This window comes from Myotis nattereri (genome assembly GCF_964212035.1).
Source record: "Myotis nattereri genome assembly, chromosome: 17".
Classification (NCBI taxonomy): domain Eukaryota; kingdom Metazoa; phylum Chordata; class Mammalia; order Chiroptera; family Vespertilionidae; genus Myotis; species Myotis nattereri.
The window spans coordinates 43,591,970-43,614,253 of NC_138092.1; the positions used below are offsets into that span (position 1 = coordinate 43,591,970).

Below are 22,284 nucleotides of genomic sequence, written 5' to 3' on the forward strand. Positions count from 1 at the left end.
TTTATTATATAGGATTCTACATTTAAAATTTTACCTTTAAAAAGTTTCCAACACCTGAAATAATATAAAATAAGTATTGAATGTAAACTGTAATTGAAAAATAAATTTTAAAAAATGCAGCCAAAACCGGTTTGGCTCAGTGGATAGAGCGTCGGCCTGTGGACTGAAAGGTCCCAGGTTCGATTCCGGTCAAGGGCATGTACCTGGGGTGTGGGAACATCCCCAGTAGGGGATGTGCAGGAGGCAGCTGATCGATGTTTCTAACTCTCTATCTTTCTCCCTTCCTCTCTGTAAAAAATCAATAAAATATTTTTAAAAAATGCATATAAAAATGTCAAAAACTGAAAACAACTGTAATGTCCCTCAGTGAGGCCTCACTTAAAAAGAATGTTATGCCCTACCTGGTTTGGCTCAGTGGGTAGAGTGTCGGCCTACAGACTGGAGGGTCCCTTGGTTGCAGGCTCAATCCCTGGCCAGTCGATATGTCTCTCTCACATTGATGTTTCTCTCTCTGTGTCTCCCTTCTTTCCACTTTCTCTAAAAATCAATGGAAAAATATCCTCAGGTAAGTATTAACAATAACAAAAAAAAGGAATGTTATACAATCATTAAAAAGTATGAATGTAACTGTTAATTATATGGAAAGTTTTAATTATATGGGAAATTATATTTGCACAATGCACTGTAAATTGTTAAGAAAAAGGATCATACAGTTCCACCTTTAAAAAAAACCCCACTATATGTGTATATTTGCATTGGAAAAAGCCTAGAAGAAACTACAACAAAATGTGAATTGTTAATTTCTGCAAGGTAATATAAATGGTTGTTGTGTAGTTTTTTGTACTTTTCTCAATTATTATGATTTTGCATTGACTATGTGTATTAATTTTATAATTTAAAAAGCTTTAAATGGCTGCTTACCCAATATAAGTGGAAGAGGAAAGAATAATATTTAAAGTCATATACTCTACCCTTCTGGCATGTTCACTTTTCTTTATGAATATTATACCTCAACTAGTGGCCCAGTCCATGGATTCATGCACATTGAAAAGAAATTAATTAGAAGAAATACTTTAATATTGCTATTCACCCTTTCTTTATAATAGAAGTGTCAACCAAATTCACGATTGACAATGACAAATCAAAACATACGCATGTGATTGGTGCCAGCGAGAGCTTTATAGGTATTGCACATGCACAAGTCAACTTAGCCTTTTATATACACCCACCACACACACACACACACACACACATACACACACACACACACATATAATAAATTTGCTTAATTAGTCCTGCTTTCTGATGTAGCTAAACTTTTTCCAGCCCAGTGAAGCACCCCAACTTGTCTTTCAGGTAATTGTCAGCAACACAGCAGTAAATATCAACATGAAGATTATTATTGTAGATCACACAGGGAGAACAAATATTTAACTGCAGCAGTGTTTGACTATATTCTGTGCAATCATTTTGAAGTCATTTTGAAGGTCCACCATTTCTTACTTCTTTTCAGTCGGGTCAAGTTTCTAAGCTTTCTAAATCTCTGTTTTCAGGTTAATGAAAAGAAAATAGGATTCCACCAAGTCTCCTATCTACCTACTCTAGGACTTCTGTAAGGACCAAATGAGACGAGGCACGGGAAAACACTTCACAGACATTGGGTTATAGTGTGAAATGTTTGCACCTGGCTATAAAGCAAGTCGTGTTCCTGGGCTGAAGAAACTGCAAGGAGGCTAGTTGTCACTAGGGAGAAGAAGCTGGGCATTGCTACGTGATGTCATTACCCGCACCCACAGCGACCATTTCTGGGCTGGGCTGGTCTCTGGGCCGCATTTTGTGCCATGGGGTCTTGGCAGCATTGGCTGCGATTTGGTGGGATGTGGCTCTGGGGTGATGGCGGGGCCTGTGTCCCACTTGGGGGGAGCCGAGTGTTGCTTTGTGGGTACCAGGCCCGTGGTGCCATTACACATCACAGCAGCCTCTGCATTGAGCATCTGCCACCTGGTGGTCAGTGTGCATCATAGCAACTGGTTGGATGGTTGGACACTTAGCATATTAGCCTTTTATATATATAGATTATATATATAGATAACAATGTATAAAAGGGGCTTCCACCCAAAAGGCATATGACTTTGTGATTTTGTTAGATATTATCAAATTGACTTCCACAGACATTCTAGCAGTCATTTTAATTCTTTTAAAAAAAGCAAAGAAATAGAAATTTCAGAACATCCATAGACAGAGGCAGCCAAAGGGTTTTCCTGTCTCTTTATTCTCCCTCCCACAATATTAAAAATGACCACATTTGCTTCAGCCTTTGGTTGGTGCAGCAGGTTGATTTGTGTACCCCAAAAGGATATGTCTGTTATAAACTTTAGTACCTGTAAATATGACCTTATTTGGAAATATGGTCTTTGCAGATATAATTAAAGATCTTGAAAAGAGATCAGCCTGGATTTATGGTGGGCCCTAAAAACGCAGTGACGGGGGTCATAAAAGGGAGGGAGATTTGACACAACAGAGACACTCAGAAAAGGTAAGGTGAAGATGGAGGCAGAAATTGGAGTGATGCATCGATAAACCAAGGGACACCAAGGACTGCCAGCAACCACCCGTAGGAGGGAGGTATGGAAGGATTCTCCCTCAGAACCTCCAGAAGGAACCAACCCTGCTGACCCCTTGATTTCAGACTTTTGGCCTCCGGAACTGAGAATTCATTTGTGCGCTTTCCCCCCACCTAGTTTGTGGCAATCTGTTACAGCAGCCTTAGGAGACTTAAAGAGCTGGCCTAGAATTGGTCTTTGGCAAGTAGTACTTCTTTCCTTTTCCAAAGTCTGTAGCTGTTTCAGAGAGGAGTGACCTGATTTAGGCAAGGAAGGGGCGATGGAAACTGAGGTTCATTCCCATGTCGCCTGACTACAAACAGGGTCAAGTTTGTTGTTGTTGTTGTTTTTTCCTTAAGTGTGGCAGAAAAGAGGGCTGAGGGAAGAGCTAATCATAATTCCATTACCTCATTTGAGATGAGGTCATAGGTGAGTCTCTCTCTCAATCTTTTTTTGTAATAAAGTTGGAAAGTAAACATCAGTTTGCACAGGGATTTCTTTCAGGAATGTTGCAAATCTGACCTTACGTAAACTTTATAGCTAATCTTATTGATTTTCCACAAAAGAAGGAGAATCATTGGTTAGCCTCCCCTAATACCACAGGCAGGGACTGGGCCATGGCAGAGGGGCCTGGGACTATTGCCTCCACCCACCCCATTCTAAGTAAGATGAGCAATAAGAGCATTGTGTTCCAGCCCAGCCCAATATTGACCCCAATGGTGAGGGTGCTCCCTTCAGAGCTCCCGTAGTACATTGCTGCTCTTAGGATTTTCCGCTTTATATTAAAATTTTCCCTCTTAGGACAGGAAAGTAGTCATCTGTTAAATGCAAACTAAAATAACAACAGAAATGCCAGTTTTATACCGATATTTTTGGTTTTAAAATAATAGTACTCAATGTGATATGGAGGTATGGGGTCATTTCTTTTTTAAAAAACATATTTTTATTGATTTCAGAGAGGAAGGGAGAGGGAGAAAGAGAAACATCAATGATGAGAGAGAATCATTGATCGGCTGCCTCCTGCACACCCGCTACTGGAGATCGAGCCTGCAACCTGGGCATGTGCCCTTGACCAGAATCAAACCCGGGACTTTTCAGTCCGCAGGCCGATGCTCTATCCACTGAGCAACACCAGCTAGAGCATGGGCTCATTTCTTAAAACCAGTACAATGACGTGTATGAAGAAACCTGGAGCCCTGGCTGGTGTGGCTCAGTGGTTGAGCATTGTCCCATGCACCAAAAGGCCGCCAGTTTGATTCCCAGTCAGGGCACATGCCGGAGTTGTGGGCCAGATCCCCAGAGTTGGGGTGTGTGTAGTGTGCAGGAGGCAGCCAATACATGTTTTTCTGTTTCTCCCTTTCCTTCCCTCCCTTCCTCCCTCTCAAAAATCAATAAAAACATATTTTTTAAAAAAAAGAAACCTGGAAAATATTAAAAACCTTTGACCCGGGAACTCCATCTCTAGGAGTCCATCCTAACATGATAATCAGAGCCATGGACCAAGATTTATGTGTAAAGATGTTGATTGCAGCTTTATTTATAATAGCAGGATCTGAAAACAAACTCATGTGCAACAAACTGTTGGGCCACAATGAAGTGAGCAACAGTATGTCCATGCAGCTCTTTATATTAATGCTTATATATTTGGTTTAATAAAAATTTACTAAAAACTAATACATGAGGAAATTTCAAGCAGTACAGAAATGTACAAAATAAAGGGACAAGTCCCTCTGTGTGAGTGCTATGAGGAAAAAGAAGTTTTCTCTTTCCACTGGGGTTGCCAAGCCTGGAAAATATGAATATGGGGCTGCCAGTGGCCACCCTCCCCACAGCACCTGAGAGTGCAGCCGAGCGCCAAGCACGGAGGAACTGGCTGATACGGGAAGAAGGGAGGCCTGAGAGGCAGCTCTGCTTCTGATCCCTAGAGATCCCGGTTTCTGCAGGTCTCCCTAAACTGTTAAACAATCTGATAAACAGTTCTTCTGCCTGGACTTTTATTTAATTTATTTTTTAAAAAATATATTTTATTGAGTTTTTACAGAGTGGAAGAGAGAGAGTTAGAGAGAAACATCAATCAGCTGCCTCCTGCACATCCCCCACTGGGGAAGTGCCCACAACCCAGGTACATGCCCTTGACCAGAATCGAACCCGGGACCTTTCAGTCTGCAGGCCCACGCTCTAGCCACAGAGCCAAACCGGTTTCGGCTGGACTTTTAATTAAATGCGTAGAGTCATGATAACAGAACTGCGCCAGCCCTGGCCGGTTTGCTCAGTGGTTGCAGGGGTGGGCAAACTTTTTGGCTGGAGGGCCACAATGGGTTCTTAAACTGGACCGGAGGGCCGGAACAAAAGCATGGATGGAGTGTTTGTGTGAACTAATATAAATTCAAAGTAAACATCATTACATAAAAGGGTATGGTCTTTTTTTTTTTTAGTTTTATTCATTTCAAACGGACCGGATTCGGCCCGCGGGCCACGGCTGGTTAGAGTGTCGGCCTGTGAACTGAAGGAAGGGTGTGTTGGATTCCCAGTCAAGTGCACATACCGGTTACGGGTTTCCTGCCCAGGGCACATGCAGGAGGCAACCAATCCATGTCTCTCTCCCTCGCCCCACTTTCACTTTGTCTAGAAATCAATGGAAAAAATATCTCCAGGTGAGGATTCAAACAAACAAACAAACAAAAAACTGGGCCAGCTGCTTTATTGGAATAAAATTATGTGGTTTGTACTGTAATCCAACAATCAATTAATTCTTCCAACTGGAAATGAAGTCCATTTGGCATGAACCGGGCTTTGTTAAACCACTAAACTAAAGGCTCCTAAATAATCACCTTTCTTGCCTGACCTGTTTGGAATTAATCCCTCCAGCGCTCCCTTCTTCCTCGTGGCTCCCGCGGACTCCGGGCTCCAAGAGCTAAAGCGTGTTTGTTTTTCACACAGAAGTTTCTGTGATTTCACTGCACACGCCGAGCCTTCCGCATCTCAGCCGGTTCCTCCACGGCGGGCAACCCGGGCCTAGGCTGGCGGAAGGGCTCAGACTCCTCGTGGAGCCTCACGAAGCGTCGTCCAGCGCCTCGCGGCTTACCGACTCCACGCGCTCCCCGGACTCCTCCCGAAGTCGCGGTCGGTGACCGCTCCTCCGCCAGCGAACCCGATCCCCGCCGTCCACCCGAACCCGCGCCGCCTGGCCCGCTCCTGGCTCCTCCCACCGGGCCGGCTCCTTCCAGAATCGCGCAGTCTTCCTCGCAGGAAACTCAGGCCGCTCACGCCGCCCCGATCCCGCCCACGTCGCCCGGGCCCCACAAGTGTTGCGCCCTCAGGGCTGCCTGGGGCCCGTCCACCCAGCACCCACCTCCCAGAACCAGAACTGCCCACCTGGGTGGTGCGCCGGGGAAACCGCGCCGCCAGCCCCGCCCAGGCTCCGCCCAACCATCTCAGGCTCCACCAGGCCCCGCCCACCCATCAAGGCTCCACCCAGTCTCCGCCCACCGGTCCCAGGCTCCGCCCACCACCTCAGGCCCCACCAGGCCCCGCCCACCTGCCCCCAGGCCCACCAGGCCCCGCCCACTGACCACAGTCCCCACCCAGGCTCCGCCCACCCATCCCAGGCTCCACCGCTCGGAACTGCACCAGCGGCCCCAGGCTCCGCCCACTTCAGCAGGAGAACCCGAGCGGGCTGCTGCGCGCCAGCTCCGTCCCCGAAGCCCGCCTGCGGGGCTGGTCTAGTCGCCCGCCTCAAGCCCGTGCCCTGGCCTAAGCCACCATGGATGGGGATGTCCCCACCGCGGCAGCCGCCCCGTACCAGCCGGCCAGCCCCCCGCGGGACGCCTGTGTCTACAACAGCTGCTACTGGTGAGGGGCGCGGGCGCAGCACCCAGCATCTCCCGGGCTTGCTCCGCTGCAGCCGGGCCCCGCCTCCGCCCGGCCCCTTCCCGGGGTGCTCTGGGCCCCGACTGGCGGGTTTTCTGGTTTGGCGGGAGGAGGCAGCGGGAATGGTAGCCTCGTCTCCCGGTAGAACGTGATCTGGGTGGGGGTGGGGAAGGGCGGATTTCTCCGGGAATGGTTAGGTAGGGGGCGCATTACTTCTGCTGGGCGCTCTCCGCTGGGACATTTCTCAGCAGATTTCAGTGCTTGAGGGCAAGGCAGGGGAGTAGTTGGAGCCGGAGGGTGGAACGCAGAGAGCCTTTTGGAAATTACTCTGCCGAAACCGGTGTGATTTCACACCGATGTGAAGGTCGTTTTAATTTTGGAAGATAATGCAGGCACAGAGATTTTGCAATAACTTTCCCAGGGTCACTCAGTTAATAGCAGCCCGGAATCCAATTCAGACCCTCTTGTACCAAAAAACCATGGTCTTAACCACCCTGTTGTCATTATAATAATGGTTATACTTCCATAGCACTTGCTATATGCCAAGCATTGTGCTGAGTGGTCTATGTAAACGAATTCATGGAAGTCCCACAATTACCCTAGGAGATAGGTTCCCCTTGTTATACCCATTTTAAAGATGAGAACACTCAAGTAACATGTCTAAGGCCACATAGCTTGTGAATAAGGAATGGGGATTTACACGTAGACTTTGGCTCTGGACTCTATATATTGTGCCCCTGTCCAAGGCCACCTCTGTGGCTGAGTGACCACGCCCACCTTGGTCCTTTGACTCCCACACCTTCCCTTCTCTTGCCTGTGTGACTCCTTCCCCACTTCAGTCCCTGCACAATTGTGAAACCTTAGGGCCATCTAAAACTACTGTTCCCTCCTTTAGCTGGTCACCAATCTGGTGCCACCAAGAGCTTAACAATTTGTTCAGCTCTGACTGCATGTCAGGCCCAGTGCCAAGTTCTTCCATCCATGCCTAGGACACAGGTTCTGTTTATTATCATCGTCCTAATTTTTTAAATGAAAAAGATGAGCCGCAGAGAAGCCTGTTGTTTGTCCAAGATGACACATCTAGCACATGGTAATCCTGAAACTAAATGTCTGTAATGCTGGAGTCCATGCTTAACTACTACACTTTTTGTCTGCCCTGCTCTCACCTAAATTTTATTAGTTCTTATCCCTAATGCCCGTTCATTGATTCATTCATTCATTTATTCATTCAGTAAATGTGTATTCGGCATTTGGTGTGTGCAGTGCACGACTCTAGGCACTAGTGATACAGCAGTGAACAAAATAGACAACGTACCTGGTAAGATCTGATGTGTTTTTTTTTAATGTTTTTGTTGGGGAAAGCAGACAAAACAAGTAAACCGTGTTTGGGTGGTAAGTGCTACAAGACAAATAAAACCAGGTCAGGTGGAGACTGACTTTTTTATATTAGTATATTTAAGGAAGACATTGCTGGTAAAGTGGTATTTGAATAGAAATCTGAAGAAAAAGAGGGCGGGAGCTTCATGGATATCGGTGGGACATTCCAGGCAGAAGGAACAGCAGGGGTAAGTGCTCTGAGAAGGAAGTATGCCATGAATATTCCAGGACTAACAAGGAAGTTGGCACAGTTGGAGTGGAGCGGTTTGATGGGAGAATGGTAGGAGATGAATGTTTCTCCGGTAGATCATCTTTTGGTTTCGTCAGCCATAGGCCAGACTCTCCTTGGCTAGCTCTTGGGGACCTGCTCCAGTGCTGCCTACCCGGCCATTCTGCCAGCTGTCCCCTGTCCTGCCAAGTCTTTAACTTTAGCTGGTTTCACACTACTCAGAGCAATCCCGAATTTGAATGAGCTGGAGAAACCTGGGAGCTTGTAAAACATGCGGCTCTTAGGGTCCCACCCCAGACTCTGGATGTATGAGCAGCACAGTGGAGGAGTTTGAGGAATACAGGCAGAGACAACAAAGTCTGCCCCTTGAGCATAGCAAGTCCTCTGAGATCTGGTCACTGCCTGTTCATCCAGTCTCATTTTAAACCTGCCTTCTCTGCTGTACTGCAGGGTTTCGCACCTTGGCGCCTTTGATATCTTGAATGCGTTAAATCTTCGTGTGGCGGGTGTCCTGTGTATTGTAGGAAATATAGCCCATCTCTGGCCTGTACTCACTAGAGATCCGTAGCATCCTCTCCCAATTTGTGATCACCAAAAATGCCTCCAGGCATTGCCAGATTTCCCCTGGGGGTCAAATCGCCTCTGACTGAGAACCAGTGCTTTGCCCAGTCTGCACACATCCGGTAGGTATACCTTACTGCCCTTGCGCCTGTGGGTTCTTCTAACTTGAAATAAATGCCACCTCCACTTCTGTCGGCTTCCCTCAGATGCTCCTTACCTTTTAAGACCCAGCTTCATGATAACAGTGGTGGCCGCTTTCTGTGTGGCCCTGTGTGGTTTGTGGAGCATTTTTCCTTCCTGCGTGCTTCTCTGACTAAACCCGTCACGAGTAACCCTTCCTTGCAGAATCCTGGCCCTAATGCTGCTTTGTTAGCTTTTCTGCTGCCAAAATAATCAACCGGCAGGTTGAGAAATGATCATCATTCCCCACTTTTTCTAAACCAGTGAAATGGGTGCCAGGACTCACATTACACCAGGGCTCTTTCCATCCCAGGGTTTCCGAGTATATAAGGCCCTTTGTTTTATTAACATCACACGTTTCATGAAATCCTCCTACATGATATTAACTTTCTTGAAAGAAAAAGGACAGTAGAAATGGACTATAAGTTCAGTATCTCTTATGTTTAAATTTGTTTCTCCTGTGTAACATTCACACATATTTGAAAAATTAGGCCCACTATGTCCAAACCACATGTGTATTCAGCCTACGAGTATGCTCCCTCTTCTGTGCTCTCTATGCATCTTTCATGGCCTTGGATGCTTGCTTATTTATGGGTCTGTATGTCTCCTCTCACTGTCTGCAAGCTCTGATTTATCAGATCTTCCAAGCACTTAGCATAGCGTTTTGTGTATCACAGGCTCTTGAAGATGTTTGTGGCCAACTCCCCAAAATGTCTGTAGGTAAGACAGACAAATGTCTTTTCAAAACTTGGTCTCAAAACATCCAGATTTTTTAAAATGTTAGATACTATATGTTGTTCTATGTCCCATCGAAACAGTACATTTTTGTTGCTCCATACGACATATCCTGTGGAAGTAGTTAGTAGCAATCTCTTGGTGTTTCCTCTACCACCGCTTTTTCCATAAGGTTTCTTAGGTATTTTAATTAAAAACAAAATCATCGGAGAAAAACACAGAAGCTCAACTTAGGTGCTTTAAGCCGAGTCTTACGTAACATTGAGACAGGTAGACAGGGGCAAGACTCGTGCATAAAAAAAGTGTTTATTTCCATAAAATGGTGACAGCCCTCCAAGCTGTTTGTGCCTTGGTTGTCTTTGGGTCTCATGGTGTAGGTGGCTGGAAGTTAGGCTTTGACAGATTGGGTCACGTGTGTGAACAGAGCGTTGGTGTAGTTCGTTTTGAGCAAAGGCACCGTGTGGTTCACCGGAGAAAGGAACCCAAGAGCTGACCTGTGAGTACTGCCAGCAGGGGCTGTGCTTGCCTGTGCGGGAGTGACCGTGGCTGCTAGTGTGGCTTGGTTGGACGCACTGGGCATTGCTTTACTTAGGCGGTTCTGCAGATGGTTAAAGGCCTCTCTTATAGAAGGGAGTTTTATCTGGGGCAGAGGTATGGGAAGATAGATTTCAATTCAGTACGAGAAGGAACTTTCTGGAAGTCAGGACTTCCTCCGTACCAGAGGGACTTGGGGAATCACACTCAGAGGGGCTTCCCACAAAAGAATTCCTGGACATACCCCATAACTGCCCTGATCTTGCCGCTCAGGAGCCCTGCTGCCCCACACATGCACCTGTCCCATACCTTAAGGAGCAGGCACCTGGTGTTACTAAGATGTGTGGAGTATTCCTAATATATGTGATTATGCCCATTTTACAGATGAGAAGGGCAGACACTCAGCTCAGGATGTTCACAGTTTCTTACTTAAAAAGTGTGTGAGTTGGAATTCCAACTGTATCTCACATCCCTGGACCCAATGCTTATAAAATATTAGACATTTTTTAATTGATTTTTAGATAGAGAGAGAGAGAGACATTGATTTGTTGCATTCACTGATTGCCTTTTCTATGTGCCCTGAGCAGAGATCCAACCTACAACCTTGGCATATTGGGACGACACTCTAACCAGCTGAGCTACTGGCCAGGGTTTGTAGAATATTGACGCCGCGTTTTATCAGTTATAAAATGCCTCAGTACACACACACTGCTGGGGGAGGTACTGATCTCTATGTATGCAGAGGGTCCACACAGTATAGGCTGGGTAACAGCTGGTTGGGGATGTTTTAGAGGTTCAAATGTTTGGGACTTGTTGGATTAGATGGCATTTAAGGTCTCTTCCAACTGTTTCATGTCATCATCAGTCTTTTGTTCAGATTTGAAAGACACGGAGTGTTCTTGCTTAATTATACTGATTAGATAATTATTTTATTCCAGTGAAGAAAATATTTGGAAGCTCTGTGAATACATCAAGAACCACGACCAGTATCCCTTAGAAGAATGCTACGCTGTCTTCATATCTAATGAGAGGAAGATGGTAAGTTGGTGAGTGACTGCAGAAAGAAAACAAGAGATTTAGGACAGTAGATGCTAACTATAGAGTGGGTTTAATACTATTTTAAAATGTGCTTTGTAAAATACAGCAGCATCTTAACATTTGTTTTTGGATGAGATTTTTTTTACCTTCCAGGGTACTGTTGAGTTAAGAGAGTTTAGTTTTTCACTTGTAGGTAGGGAAATATGTGATGTGTGTTCACACAGATGAAATTCCTTTTCTCTAGGAGTTTAAGTAGAACTACAGTGAACATATATGAAGTATTAAGTAAAAGTAAGTCCTTCCTGTTTTATTTTTTTAAATATATATTTTATTGATTTTTACAGAGAGGAAGGGAGAGGGATAGAGAGTTAGAAACATTGATTAGCTGCCTCCTGCACACTCCCCACTGGGGATGTGCCCGCAACGAAGGTACATGCCCTTGACTGGAATCGAACCTGGGACCCTTGAGTCCGCAGGCCGACGCTCTATCTGCTGAGCCAAACCAGTTAGGCAGTCCTTCCTGTTTTATAAAGCACGTTTGCAAGGATCGCCTCATTTGATCCTAATGGGAACCCTGTGAACTAGGCAAGTTTCAGACAACGGTCTCCATTTTATAGGTGAGGAAATAGAGACTCAGGGAGGTTTCATGAATAATTAAGCAGGAAAAGCAAGACTTGAACCTGCCAGGCCTTCTGATTCCTCATTCGGGTCTCCTTCTACTCCCCAAGGACCATCGTATAATTAATTTTTGCTTTTTCATTTTTAAGGACACTTAGACATATTTGGATTTCTACCAAATTTCTTACCATATTTGGATTTCGTTCTTTCACCTGGATTGTTGGTTCTTAGAAATATTTTATTTTTTTGTGTATGTGTTGCTTTAAAGAATTTAGTGGTGGTTTAGCTAAAAGGGTGGCTTATGCAATTTATTGTTTTTGTAGATTCCTATCTGGAAACAGCAGGCAAGACCTGGAGATGGGCCTGTGATCTGGGTAAGATGGTCAACATAGCGAGCGTCTGATGCATTATTAGCACGGTGATCCCTGAGGGCTCTTTAAGTTTTGGTCGAGCAGAAAGGATAGGGCAGTAGAGAAAGGCTAATTATAAATTGACTTTTGAGAATAGATGTTAGTTGGCCTAAGGTAGAAGTGCTTACAGGCATGTTTGTTTTAATTTTGAAATTATTGCAGGAATGATTTTATTTTTTGTTTGTTTTGTTGTTCTTATTAATCCACATTTGAGGATATTTTTTCCATTAATTTTTAGAGAGAGTGGAAGGGAAGGGGAGAGACAGTGAGAGAAAAACATCAATGTGAGAGAGACACATCGTTTCGTTGTCTTCTGCATGTGTCCTGACCAGGGCCAGGGATCAAGCCTGCAACTGAAGTACATGCCCTTGATCAGAATCAAACCCAGGACCCTTCAGTCTTCGGGCCAATGCTCTATCCACTGAGCAGCACCGCGTAGGGCATTACACGAATGACTTTAAATGGTCTGTGTGGCAGATATATCTGTGGCCTCCCAGACTATTATCCTTTTAGCACTGGGAAGGACTTCAGCAGTATCTAGTCCAGCTGCACATGAGAATTATCTGGAAACTGTGTTAAAAATACTGTACAGCCCTGGCTGGTTTGGCTCATTGGATAGAGCATCAGCCTAGTGACTAAAGGGTCCCAGGTTCGATTCCGGTCAAGGGCACATGCCTGGGTTATGGGCTCAATCCCCAGTAGGGGGCATGCAGGAGGCAGCTAATCAATGATTCACTCTCATCATTGATGTTTCTATCTTCCTCTCCCTCTTCCTTCCTCTTTGAAATCAATAAAAATATGTTAAAAAAAATACTGTACAAATTTCTGATATAGTTGATCTAGAGAAGGATTTAGGAATTAGTGTTTTTTTTTTTTTTTTTTTTTTTAAATATATTCTATTGATTTTTTACAGAGAGGAAGGGAGAGAGATAGAGAGTTAGAAACATCGACGAGAGAGAAACATCGATCAGCTGCCTCCTGCACATCTCCCACTGGGGATATGCCCGCAACCCAGGCACATGCCCTTGACCGGAATCGAACCTGGGACCTTTCAGTCCGCAGGCCGACGCTCTACCCACTGAGCCAAACCGGTTTTGGCAGGAATTAGTGTTTTTAACAAGCTCCTGAGTGAACATGATGGCATGAATGGAAAAACACATCTGTTCCAACCCCTTCATTTTTCAGGTGAAGAAACAAGCCCAGAAAGGCAAAGCGAGTAGCTCAAGGCCATCTAGCTGGTCAGTGGCAGAACTGGGTCTCAGGCCTGGGTCCTTTCCAGTACACGTCGTGCGTCACCCTAACCTGGCCCCGGGAAGAACAGAATTGTTTATGCTAGTAACCATGAAGATAAAGTAAAAGAAAAACTCCATTCATGACCATTTAACGAACATGTAGTTTCTGATACTTATTTAAAATAAGATACCATTTGAATTGGCTTCATTGATTTATTTAACATATATTTATTGGGTACCTATTACCGGTGTATATCAGGCACAAAACAGGCTAAAGTCCTTAGCTTCACAGAGCTCACGTTTTCGCTTCTTTCCCCTGCAGGTGATGTGCTGCTCTGACACTAAAGCCCTAATCCAGCAGTGTTGGGTATAGGGTTAGGAGCTCGGGTTTAGAGTCAGACACAATGGGGTGCAGGCCCAGTCTCTCATTGATGGCTGTGTGAACTGGACGTGTTGTGTACCCCTTTTTTCAGTGTCCTCTCTGGTCAGTGGGTTTGGGAGGCTTCGATGAGGTAGTGCAGGAAGCATTATCCAGGTATTCGGTACGGTGACTGGTACTGTGCTCGATAAGCGGTAGCTATTGTTGTTAGCGACACCGCATAACCCCTGTTGCAGACGGTCCATCTCATTAATGACCATCCTCATTAATGACCCGCTCAGCTGATTTGAGTCAGGGTCTTGCTTCCCGTCTTAGGGAAACTTGCAGGGCAAGGACCTGTGGTCATGTCCCTCTTTTTAAAAGCATTTGCCAGTAAATAAATAAGTAGATAAGTAAATAAAATTTACATACATAATCTCATTAGTTCTCCCAGTACTCTCTGAGGTACATGCTACAGCTACCTTCATTTTATAAAAGGGTAACTGAGTCTGGTAAGTGGAAGGGCTTGAGTAGGCGAGCCACCTTCAGATTGCCCTTACTGCCTGCTCTCCTGCCTCCTGCAACCATTGACTTGTGTTTCCCACTCACTTCTCTGGGAACTCCCTGAGGGTGAGGAGCTGTCGTTCTCACCTCTGTATCTATATTTCAACAGCACAGTTTCCCACAAACAATAGGGAAGGGAGTGTGTACTGCAAAACAATTGTAACACGAGTTAGATGTCAAGAGAGAAACAGATTTTAGAAGGTAGCTGTGCTCACCAATATACCACCAGAATTGAGAAACAGAATTTGGATAAGGCAGAGACTGCTTCTGGCAGACGATGGGAGAAGATTAAAAAAACAATAACACGGACTTATGGGGAAGAGAGCCTTTGAGTTGGAGCTTGAGTGATGGGACCGTGGGGAAGGTTGCTGCAGATGGGGGTGGGGATTAAGATGAACAAGCGCAGGGAAAGGAAACCGGACTGTTACGGGGGAGCCACTCTTTGATTAAACCTGGAGGGTCAGATGCATTAGGAGGGGAGTACAGGGAATGAGCATCCATTTCTGAAGCTGTTTCTGCTTTCCTAAGATAGAATTGGAGCCAGAGGAAGCACTTTAGGCTCTAATGGTACATCTCGAGTCTCAATAAATGAATGATCATTCCCACCTCACAGAGTCAAATGAAATAACATTTGAGAAAATGCTTTATAAGCTCTGAAGTACTAGAAACGTAACATGATATTATGAATGTTATCCTAATACTAGAAGCCTAGTGCATGAAACTTGTGCACTGGGGGGTGGGGGTGGGTCCCTCAGCCGAGCCTGTGCCCCCTCACAATGCAGGACCCCTTGGGGGGATCGGGCCTAAGCTGGCAGGCGGACACCCCTCTCGTAGTCCAGGGCTCTCACAGTCTCGGACCCCTTGCTTCTTACCTCTCACCTGCAGTGGAGGCGGGAGAGGCTCCTGCCACTGCTGCTGCGCTTGCCAGCTGTGAGCCCAGCTTCTGGCTGAGCGATGCTCCTCCTGTGGGAGCGCACTGACCACCAGTGGGCAGCTCCTGTGTTTAGCATCTGCCCCCTGGTGGTCAGTGCGCGTCATAGCGAATGGTCATTCTGCTGGTTGTTCCACTATTCAGTTGATTTGCATATTAGGGTTTTATTATATAGATAACTGAACTTTTAATCTCACAGTGCTGTTCTCTGTGATAGCGTTTTTGCTTTGAGGAACTCAAAGCACCGAACTGCCCTTAATGTTCCTTGATAACCACCCTGACATCCCTTCTGGCAGCGCCTGGTGTCGGGGAGTGAGAGTGAGGATTCACGTACAGTGTCCGAGCTGTGCGCACAAAGCTCTCTTTATTCCTTAATGGTTACACATGAGGTGTTAGCTGATTGAAACAAGACAAAACAAAAAAAAAACCCAACCAAAAGCCAACATTTTTATTTCTTTTAGCTACCAATCTAGTATAAAACAGTCCCCTTTGTTAAGAGTTGGGAGGATATTCTTGCAGACTCTATCCTCTGTATTCATATGCATGCATGTGTACTTCTGAATGCATGTGTGTCCACATAAGCTTTAAAAATGTAATATGCATATTCTGCAATTTGCTTCTTCCACCCAGCTATATAACATGGGCATTTTTCTGTTTTCCACATAAATTTACCCAAATCTTTTTAACAGCTACTCCATCCTATGGCTGCATGCATCACCGCTTGTGGTGGGCTTTTGTTTTTTTCTGAATTTCCACTATTATAAACAGAGCTGCAGAGATTTTATATATGTATAAATACACACACACACACACACACACACACAGCTTTACTTGTGTATTGCCATTGCTCTCTAGGGTGGATTCCTCGAGGTAAAATTGCTGGGTCAAAGGGTTTCTGATATATATGAACATTTCCACTGTCTATTGAACTGTTCCCTGTCACTGGGCATTTGGTCTGTGTTCAGGATTTTGTGTTTGCTTTATTTTATTTTACTCTTACAAAGAGGACTGTGTTCGTCTTGTATCTGTTCTTGGGGCTGTATACGCATTATATCTCAGACAGCCGTGGAATTCACCATCATAGAGTAACTTGGTTAACTTCGGCAACTTTTACCTCCAGGATTACCATGTTGTCTTGCTTCACGTTTCAAGTGGAGGACAGAGCTTCATCTATGATCTCGACACTGTCCTGCCATTTCCCTGCCTCTTCGACGCTTATGTGGAAGATGCCTTTAAGTCCGATGAGGACATCCATCCCCAGTTTAGAAGGTGAGGAAATTCGGGATGAGTTTTCCTACTTTCTGACGTGAGGCCTTGACAATGACATAGAGTTGTTTTGTGTCTTTTTGCATTTGCTTAGTAAAAATTGCTTATCTTGGTGTCACCATTGAGTTGATATTTGAGGATGATGTGCTACACAGAAGATAAAAAATGTTTCAAAGTTTTAAAGGTTGTCCATTGTATAAAAGGTTGGCAGTCTTTTAGAAATGTGTGTGATAAGATCTCAAACATTTTCTTAGTCATTTGGGGGATTTCTCTCATACTCTTGCTTTTGAGGGGGTGGTGAGGTGTGTGTGGTGTGGGGATAGGATGCCTTATGATGCCGAAGTTGAGAAGGCCGTCATGGCAGCACCGGAAAATAATATGTTTTGCCCCCGATACCAGATGTATTTCGTGCCTTCGTAGTTCTGGATTTCATTTGCTCATTTCTCATGGCTTCTTTGAGAGGTAACAAGCCACACACACACACACACACACACACACACTTGCATATTCCTAATAGTACAAAAATGCCTGCTTAGTTTTGTGCATGTCATAGAAAATGAGTCTTTATAAAAAATGAGCTAGAATTTCAACTGTGATACCTCCCTGCGATCAATGAATGCCGATTTATCTGCAGGAAATTTAGAGTTATCCGCGCAGATTCTTACTTGAAGAACTTCGCTTCTGACCGATCTCACATGAAAGATTCCAGTGGGAACTGGAGAGAACCTCCTCCGTCATATCCCTGCATTCAAACTGGAGGTGAGCCAGCGACGCGCCCTGGGAGGCATTGCCAGTCCCCGTGTGGATCAGCCTTTTCCCTTAACCAAGGACAAAAACCTCACTGCTTTCTGGGTAAACCCTCTGAGTGGTAAAGAGGTGAGAGGAAGCGTGGTTCTGTGTTTTTATTAGATTCAGAAATCGAGGCACAGAGCACAGGACTGGAAGGCATAAGGCCTCATGGGAGAGGAAAGGTGTAGGGAGTAGACCGTGCCACCTGCTGGAGTATTGGATGTACTTACTGCTGGGACACTGCCTTTAAGAGACCTGTCTGTTTGTGCCACTTAACACTGGGGCTGGTGGCACCTTGCTGTGCTAGGGCTTCATGTTATGGTGGAAAAAGTGCATCCCGGTGATGGATGAAGTGCCAGATCCCTGGCGCTAGAACAAACTCTGCATTAGGAGGAGGTGAGAGCTAGCAGGTTTTATTGTACCACTCACCCAGTTTTATGTGCTTTTAGGCATCAGTCCAGTTAATAATTCCTTGAGATTTGAGTAGATGAAGAGTTCTTCACCCTAGTACTATTGTTTGGCATTCACATGAGTTGAAACATTATTTATGGTTGAGAGTAATTCACAACTTGGCCATTGATTGGTGAGGTCATCCCCTCACATGGCTGATACTGTCTGTGAAAGTGCTCTGTAAGCTGTGCAACAGCCAGAAAAATGGAGCAGGTATAAGAAATATTCAGAGTTCAGCAAGGAAGAAAGTAAGAGCATGTTTGGCATATTTGAAGGGAGTGAACTAAGAGAGGAATCAAACTCTGATTTTCGAGGGTCTCTGTGAGAAGCTCTCGTAATTTAAAAAATGTATCTTGGACTTGCTTTTTGGTCCACCAGCCTGCCTTCCAGGCTCAGCATCAGAACTGGGACCGAGCCTTGGTTACGCGAGGGCTCCACAGGCCTACCCCTCAGTCTTGGACGGCCTGCTGTAGGGGGCGTGGTCTGGGGCAATGTGCTCTGGCAGCTTCCCGTCTCCTGGATGTGAACTCAGAGCCTTGTGCATAGCAGACGTTCAGGAAACACCACCTCCTCAGCCCTGATGGTCTTTGAGTCATTCCTTAGGGTTTGATGACTACCCTGTCATAAGTGCTGTTTTGTGCCGGGCTTTGTGCCAGGCTTTGTGCCATCCCCTTTACATATTAATTTACTTTCCACCACAGCTCAATGAGTTCAGCTTTATTTTCCACATTGGATAGACGCATAGACTGAAGTGCGTGAAGGTTGAGCCCTTTGCCTAAGGTGCATGGCTAGAAAGTGGTAGGGTCAGCACACTGTGCTTAAGAAAGGTTTTTTTTATGGGGAGGAGAAGGTGTCTTTTTTTTTTAATGCTATACACACTCTTTTTTAAAATGTTTTTATTGATTTTTAGAGAGAAAAGAAGGGAGAGTGATAGAGAAATGGAAACATCAGTGATGAAAGAGAATCATCTATTGGCTGTCTCCTGCACTGGGGATCAAGCCCACAGCCTGAGCATGTGCCCTGGCCGGGAATCAAACCATGATCTCTTGGTTCATAGGTTGACATTCAATCACTGAGCCACACGGGCTGGGCGATTGATCTTCTTAAGTAAGAATACCTGAAGATAGTAATAATTTTTTATTTAATTATATTAAAGGGCCCAGAAAACAAATATGTTAGAAGTTGAGGTTTCCGTTAGCAATTTGTTAAAAATGTTAGTTGGCCTACTTACTGACACACATGGGTCATGGTATCGATCCCAGGTAAGCAAGAGCTTTGGCCCATCTCCCCTTGGAGGTTCCTGTCCGTGCTTTATTTCGGGTACTTGGTCATCCTGCATCCCCAGCTTTCTGATGACTTCAGTGAATCTGCTGGTTCTGCTGATTATCTTGTTGTTTTTGTTGTAATTTCTTGTAATTTATTTGTTGAAGAAACAGTCTGGATTTTCCTAATGGTATCTCTTTTGTATCCTCTGAATTTCCTGTAAATTGGCAGTTTGGTTATTCATGCATTTTTTTTTTTTAAATTTAACTGTTTATTTTTAAATAACTTTAGACTTCTAGAGAATTTGCTAAAATAGAACAAAGTTTCTATATACATTTTACTCAGATTCTGGGTAAACTGTAGTGTAATCATTGAAACCAAGAAACTTATACAATTGATAGAAAAATATTGACATAATACTATGAACTTAGTATGTAAATTTTGCAAGATTTCCCACTAACATTTTTTGCTGGTCCCGGCTGTTAGGTTTAGTTATTATGTTTCCTTGGTCTCCTTCAATCTGTGACAAGTTCTTTCTTTCTCTTATAAGTTTTAAACTTTTGAAGTGTACCGGTCAGTTATTTTGTAGGGTATTCCTCGGTTTGGGTTTGTGTACTGTTTTGTCCTGATTAGATCAAAATTTCACATTTGTGACAAGAATACCATAGCAGTGATCTTGAACCCTTACCCATTTGAATAAATCTCCCTACTTTTGGTCTTCTGGGTGGTTTTATTGCTGTTAAACCCAAATTGTATTTTCAGTGGACATTTCTTTCATGTACTTTTTTAGATTCCAAAATGAACCTGAATGATTTTATCAGTATGGACCCCAAGGTAGGGTGGGGAGCTGTTTACTCGCTGTCTGAATTTGTACATCGTTTTGGCAGTCAGAACTACTGAACTTGACATCCGGATGTAGAACATGGAGCAGTGCTGGGACACGAACAGTAAACTTCCTGGTACATTTGGTTTGCAACTGTGTTTTCTTCTTTTAATTCATTTCACTTGAAACATGAATGAACAAAAACAGAAAAACTTCTTTTTTTCCATCTGTCAGGTTGAAATTTGATGTCGTGTATATATTTGCCAAGATAGTCCTAACGGCTCATTTGTTAAAACATGTGATGACTTATGCCAGTAATTGCTTTCGCTGTGATAGAGGGGTAGACTTTGTGTCTGTTCTGGATGTTAAGTTCTTCTCCAGCGACACTGTAAGCTCCTGGCGGGCAGGGCTGTGTGGCTCATTGCACAGTGGATCTCTAATACCCACGAAAGGTGGCCAGATGATGTTTGGGGTTGTGTGGCTGCTTGAAGAGGGCTGATACTGTGAGCTGAATCAGCAGTATTAGTCTTTTTGGACTATTAAGTTCTTTAAAAAGATTATAGCTCTCTCAGGTTTGAATGTAGTTTGGCCTATTTGTATGTGTTTTTTTTAAAAAAATAAAATTGATTTAAAATTAATTTTGATTTTAAAGATTTTGTGTCATTTTTGATGACCTGAGAGATGCCCAAGAATATTCTTATTTGTAGATGTAACTATGGCTTTAAAATACATTTATCAATCTTCCTTCTTGAAGATGTGTTGGAAATTTGGCTTTCATCATATAATTCCAAATAAAAGGTGTTTGGTGTTAATCCAGCATATAGCGGCGGCTCTCATTCATGTTTTCCTGATTCTACTGTAAAAAATAAGTAATTTCTTATAGCAAGGATGCCCAAGCTTTTGATCTTAAATGAGTTTTCTGCTTATTAAAAAACTTAATTTAATATAAACTTCCTACCTTGTGCTCTGGAGGGACAACTGAAATGACTTACTCAAGGATCAACCAGTCTAAGGAAATATCAGGTATCCATTGGTTTCAGCTGACCAGGAAGATTCTGGGAGAAAGTGAATGAATGTTTGTTAGAGGAATACAAATACAACCTCTTAAGTTATTTTATAATTTAGGGCTAAATATAGACCTCAAACTTGTATATCTTGTTGACCTTCAAATGGTGATTTGAAAAGTATGTGGCTAAAATGAAGAAGATAAAATTTGGCAGGCTGCACCATGGAAATACTTCGTCCTGAACGAAATGTTTTCCGAGGGACCAAAGGATGGTCATCTGATTTACAAATTGCTTTTTTGTTGTTGTTGCTAATGTATAAGCAGGTTTTCTCTATGGATTCAAAATTATGTCTAGTGCAGACAAATTAGACAGTGTGTGTGTGGTAGTTTGACCTTCTCTGCTACCTTGCCTTGAAGTTGAAAAACCCTGTCCCCTAACCAGGGTAGGAGCAAGGTGTATCATTTTAAGCCTGTTAAAATATCCAGGGGCCAAGAAACCAGAAACGCCAATTAGAAAGGATATATGCACCCCTATGTTCATAGCAGCACAATTCACCATAGCTAAGATTTGGAAACAGCCTAAGTGCCCATCAGCAGATGAGTGGATTAGAAAACTGTGGTACATATACACAATGGAATACTATGCTGCGGTAAAAAAAAAAGGGAACTCTTGCCTTTTGCAACAGCATGGGTGGAACTGGAGAGCATTATGCTAAGTGAAATAAGCCAGTCAGAGAAAGATAAATACCACATGATCTCACTCATTTGTGGATTATAGAGAACAACATAGACTGATGAAAAGGGACAGACCCAAAGACTGAGAAACAGCGATCAGGCTATCAATCCCCAGAAGGAAAGTAGGGGAGGGCGGGGGTAAGGGGAAGAGATCAACAGAAGGACTTGTATACATGTATATAAGCCAAACCAATGGACATGGACAACGGGGGGATGGGAGCATGAGTTTGTGTGTGGGGGGGAGGTTGGGGGTTAAAAGGGGGGATGAGGACACATTTGTAATACCTTAACTAATAATAATAATAAAATAAATAAATAAATAAATAAATAAATAAATAAATAAATAAAAAAAAAAGAAAAGAAATGTATAGACTCCATCAAGGAAGCCATAGGCATGGATCTCCAGGAGCTGAGGAGGGCTGCTCAGGGTGGACATTGTGGAATCACTCATTCACAGGGTCGCCAGGAGTCAAAGCCGATCCAAGGGCATGCAACACACACACAGGACATGAACCAGTTTTATTTCAAACTCAGCAAAGCTATATCAGAATGTCTTTTCTGGAGATAATACCTATCCCTCTAATTTTATTGAACTAGTTTGATCATCTTTCTAGATGAATAAAATATTTTTTATGCTAAAAAAAAAAAAAATATCCAGGGGCCATAGTCTTAACTTGTAAGTAGCAATAGAGGGCATTTATTGTTTCTGTTT

General features: G+C 43.9%; 1 protein-coding gene across 2 annotated transcripts; it reads left to right on the plus strand.

Moving 5' to 3' along the window:
• The first annotated feature begins 6,252 nt into the window (after positions 1-6,252).
• On the plus strand, positions 6,253-20,646 carry NTAQ1 (N-terminal glutamine amidase 1). 2 transcript variants are annotated; one of them, XM_081111590.1, is made up of 6 exons: positions 6,253-6,455; positions 11,028-11,127; positions 12,069-12,119; positions 16,361-16,509; positions 17,141-17,265; positions 19,799-20,646. In XM_081111590.1, exons 1-6 carry the CDS (start codon positions 6,367-6,369, stop codon positions 19,906-19,908), a joined length of 624 nt encoding a protein of 207 aa, XP_080967716.1. In that variant the 5' UTR covers positions 6,253-6,366; the 3' UTR covers positions 19,909-20,646. The 2 variants fall into 2 exon arrangements, with proteins under 2 accessions (XP_080967716.1, XP_080967717.1); XM_081111591.1 differs by lacking the exon at positions 6,253-6,455 and adding an exon at positions 10,683-10,739.
• The last annotated feature ends 1,638 nt before the right edge of the window (positions 20,647-22,284 follow it).

Excerpts from the sequence above, each read along its gene's own strand:
- NTAQ1 (XM_081111590.1), top strand. The coding sequence starts at position 6,367 with ATGGATGGGGATGTCCCCACCGCGGCAGCCGCCCCGTACCAGCCGGCC. Across the intron at positions 11,128-12,068 it reads TATCTAATGAGAGGAAGATG|ATTCCTATCTGGAAACAGCA; the intron begins GTAAGTTGGTGA and ends TTGTTTTTGTAG. Across the intron at positions 16,510-17,140 it reads ATCCATCCCCAGTTTAGAAG|GAAATTTAGAGTTATCCGCG; the intron begins GTGAGGAAATTC and ends ATTTATCTGCAG.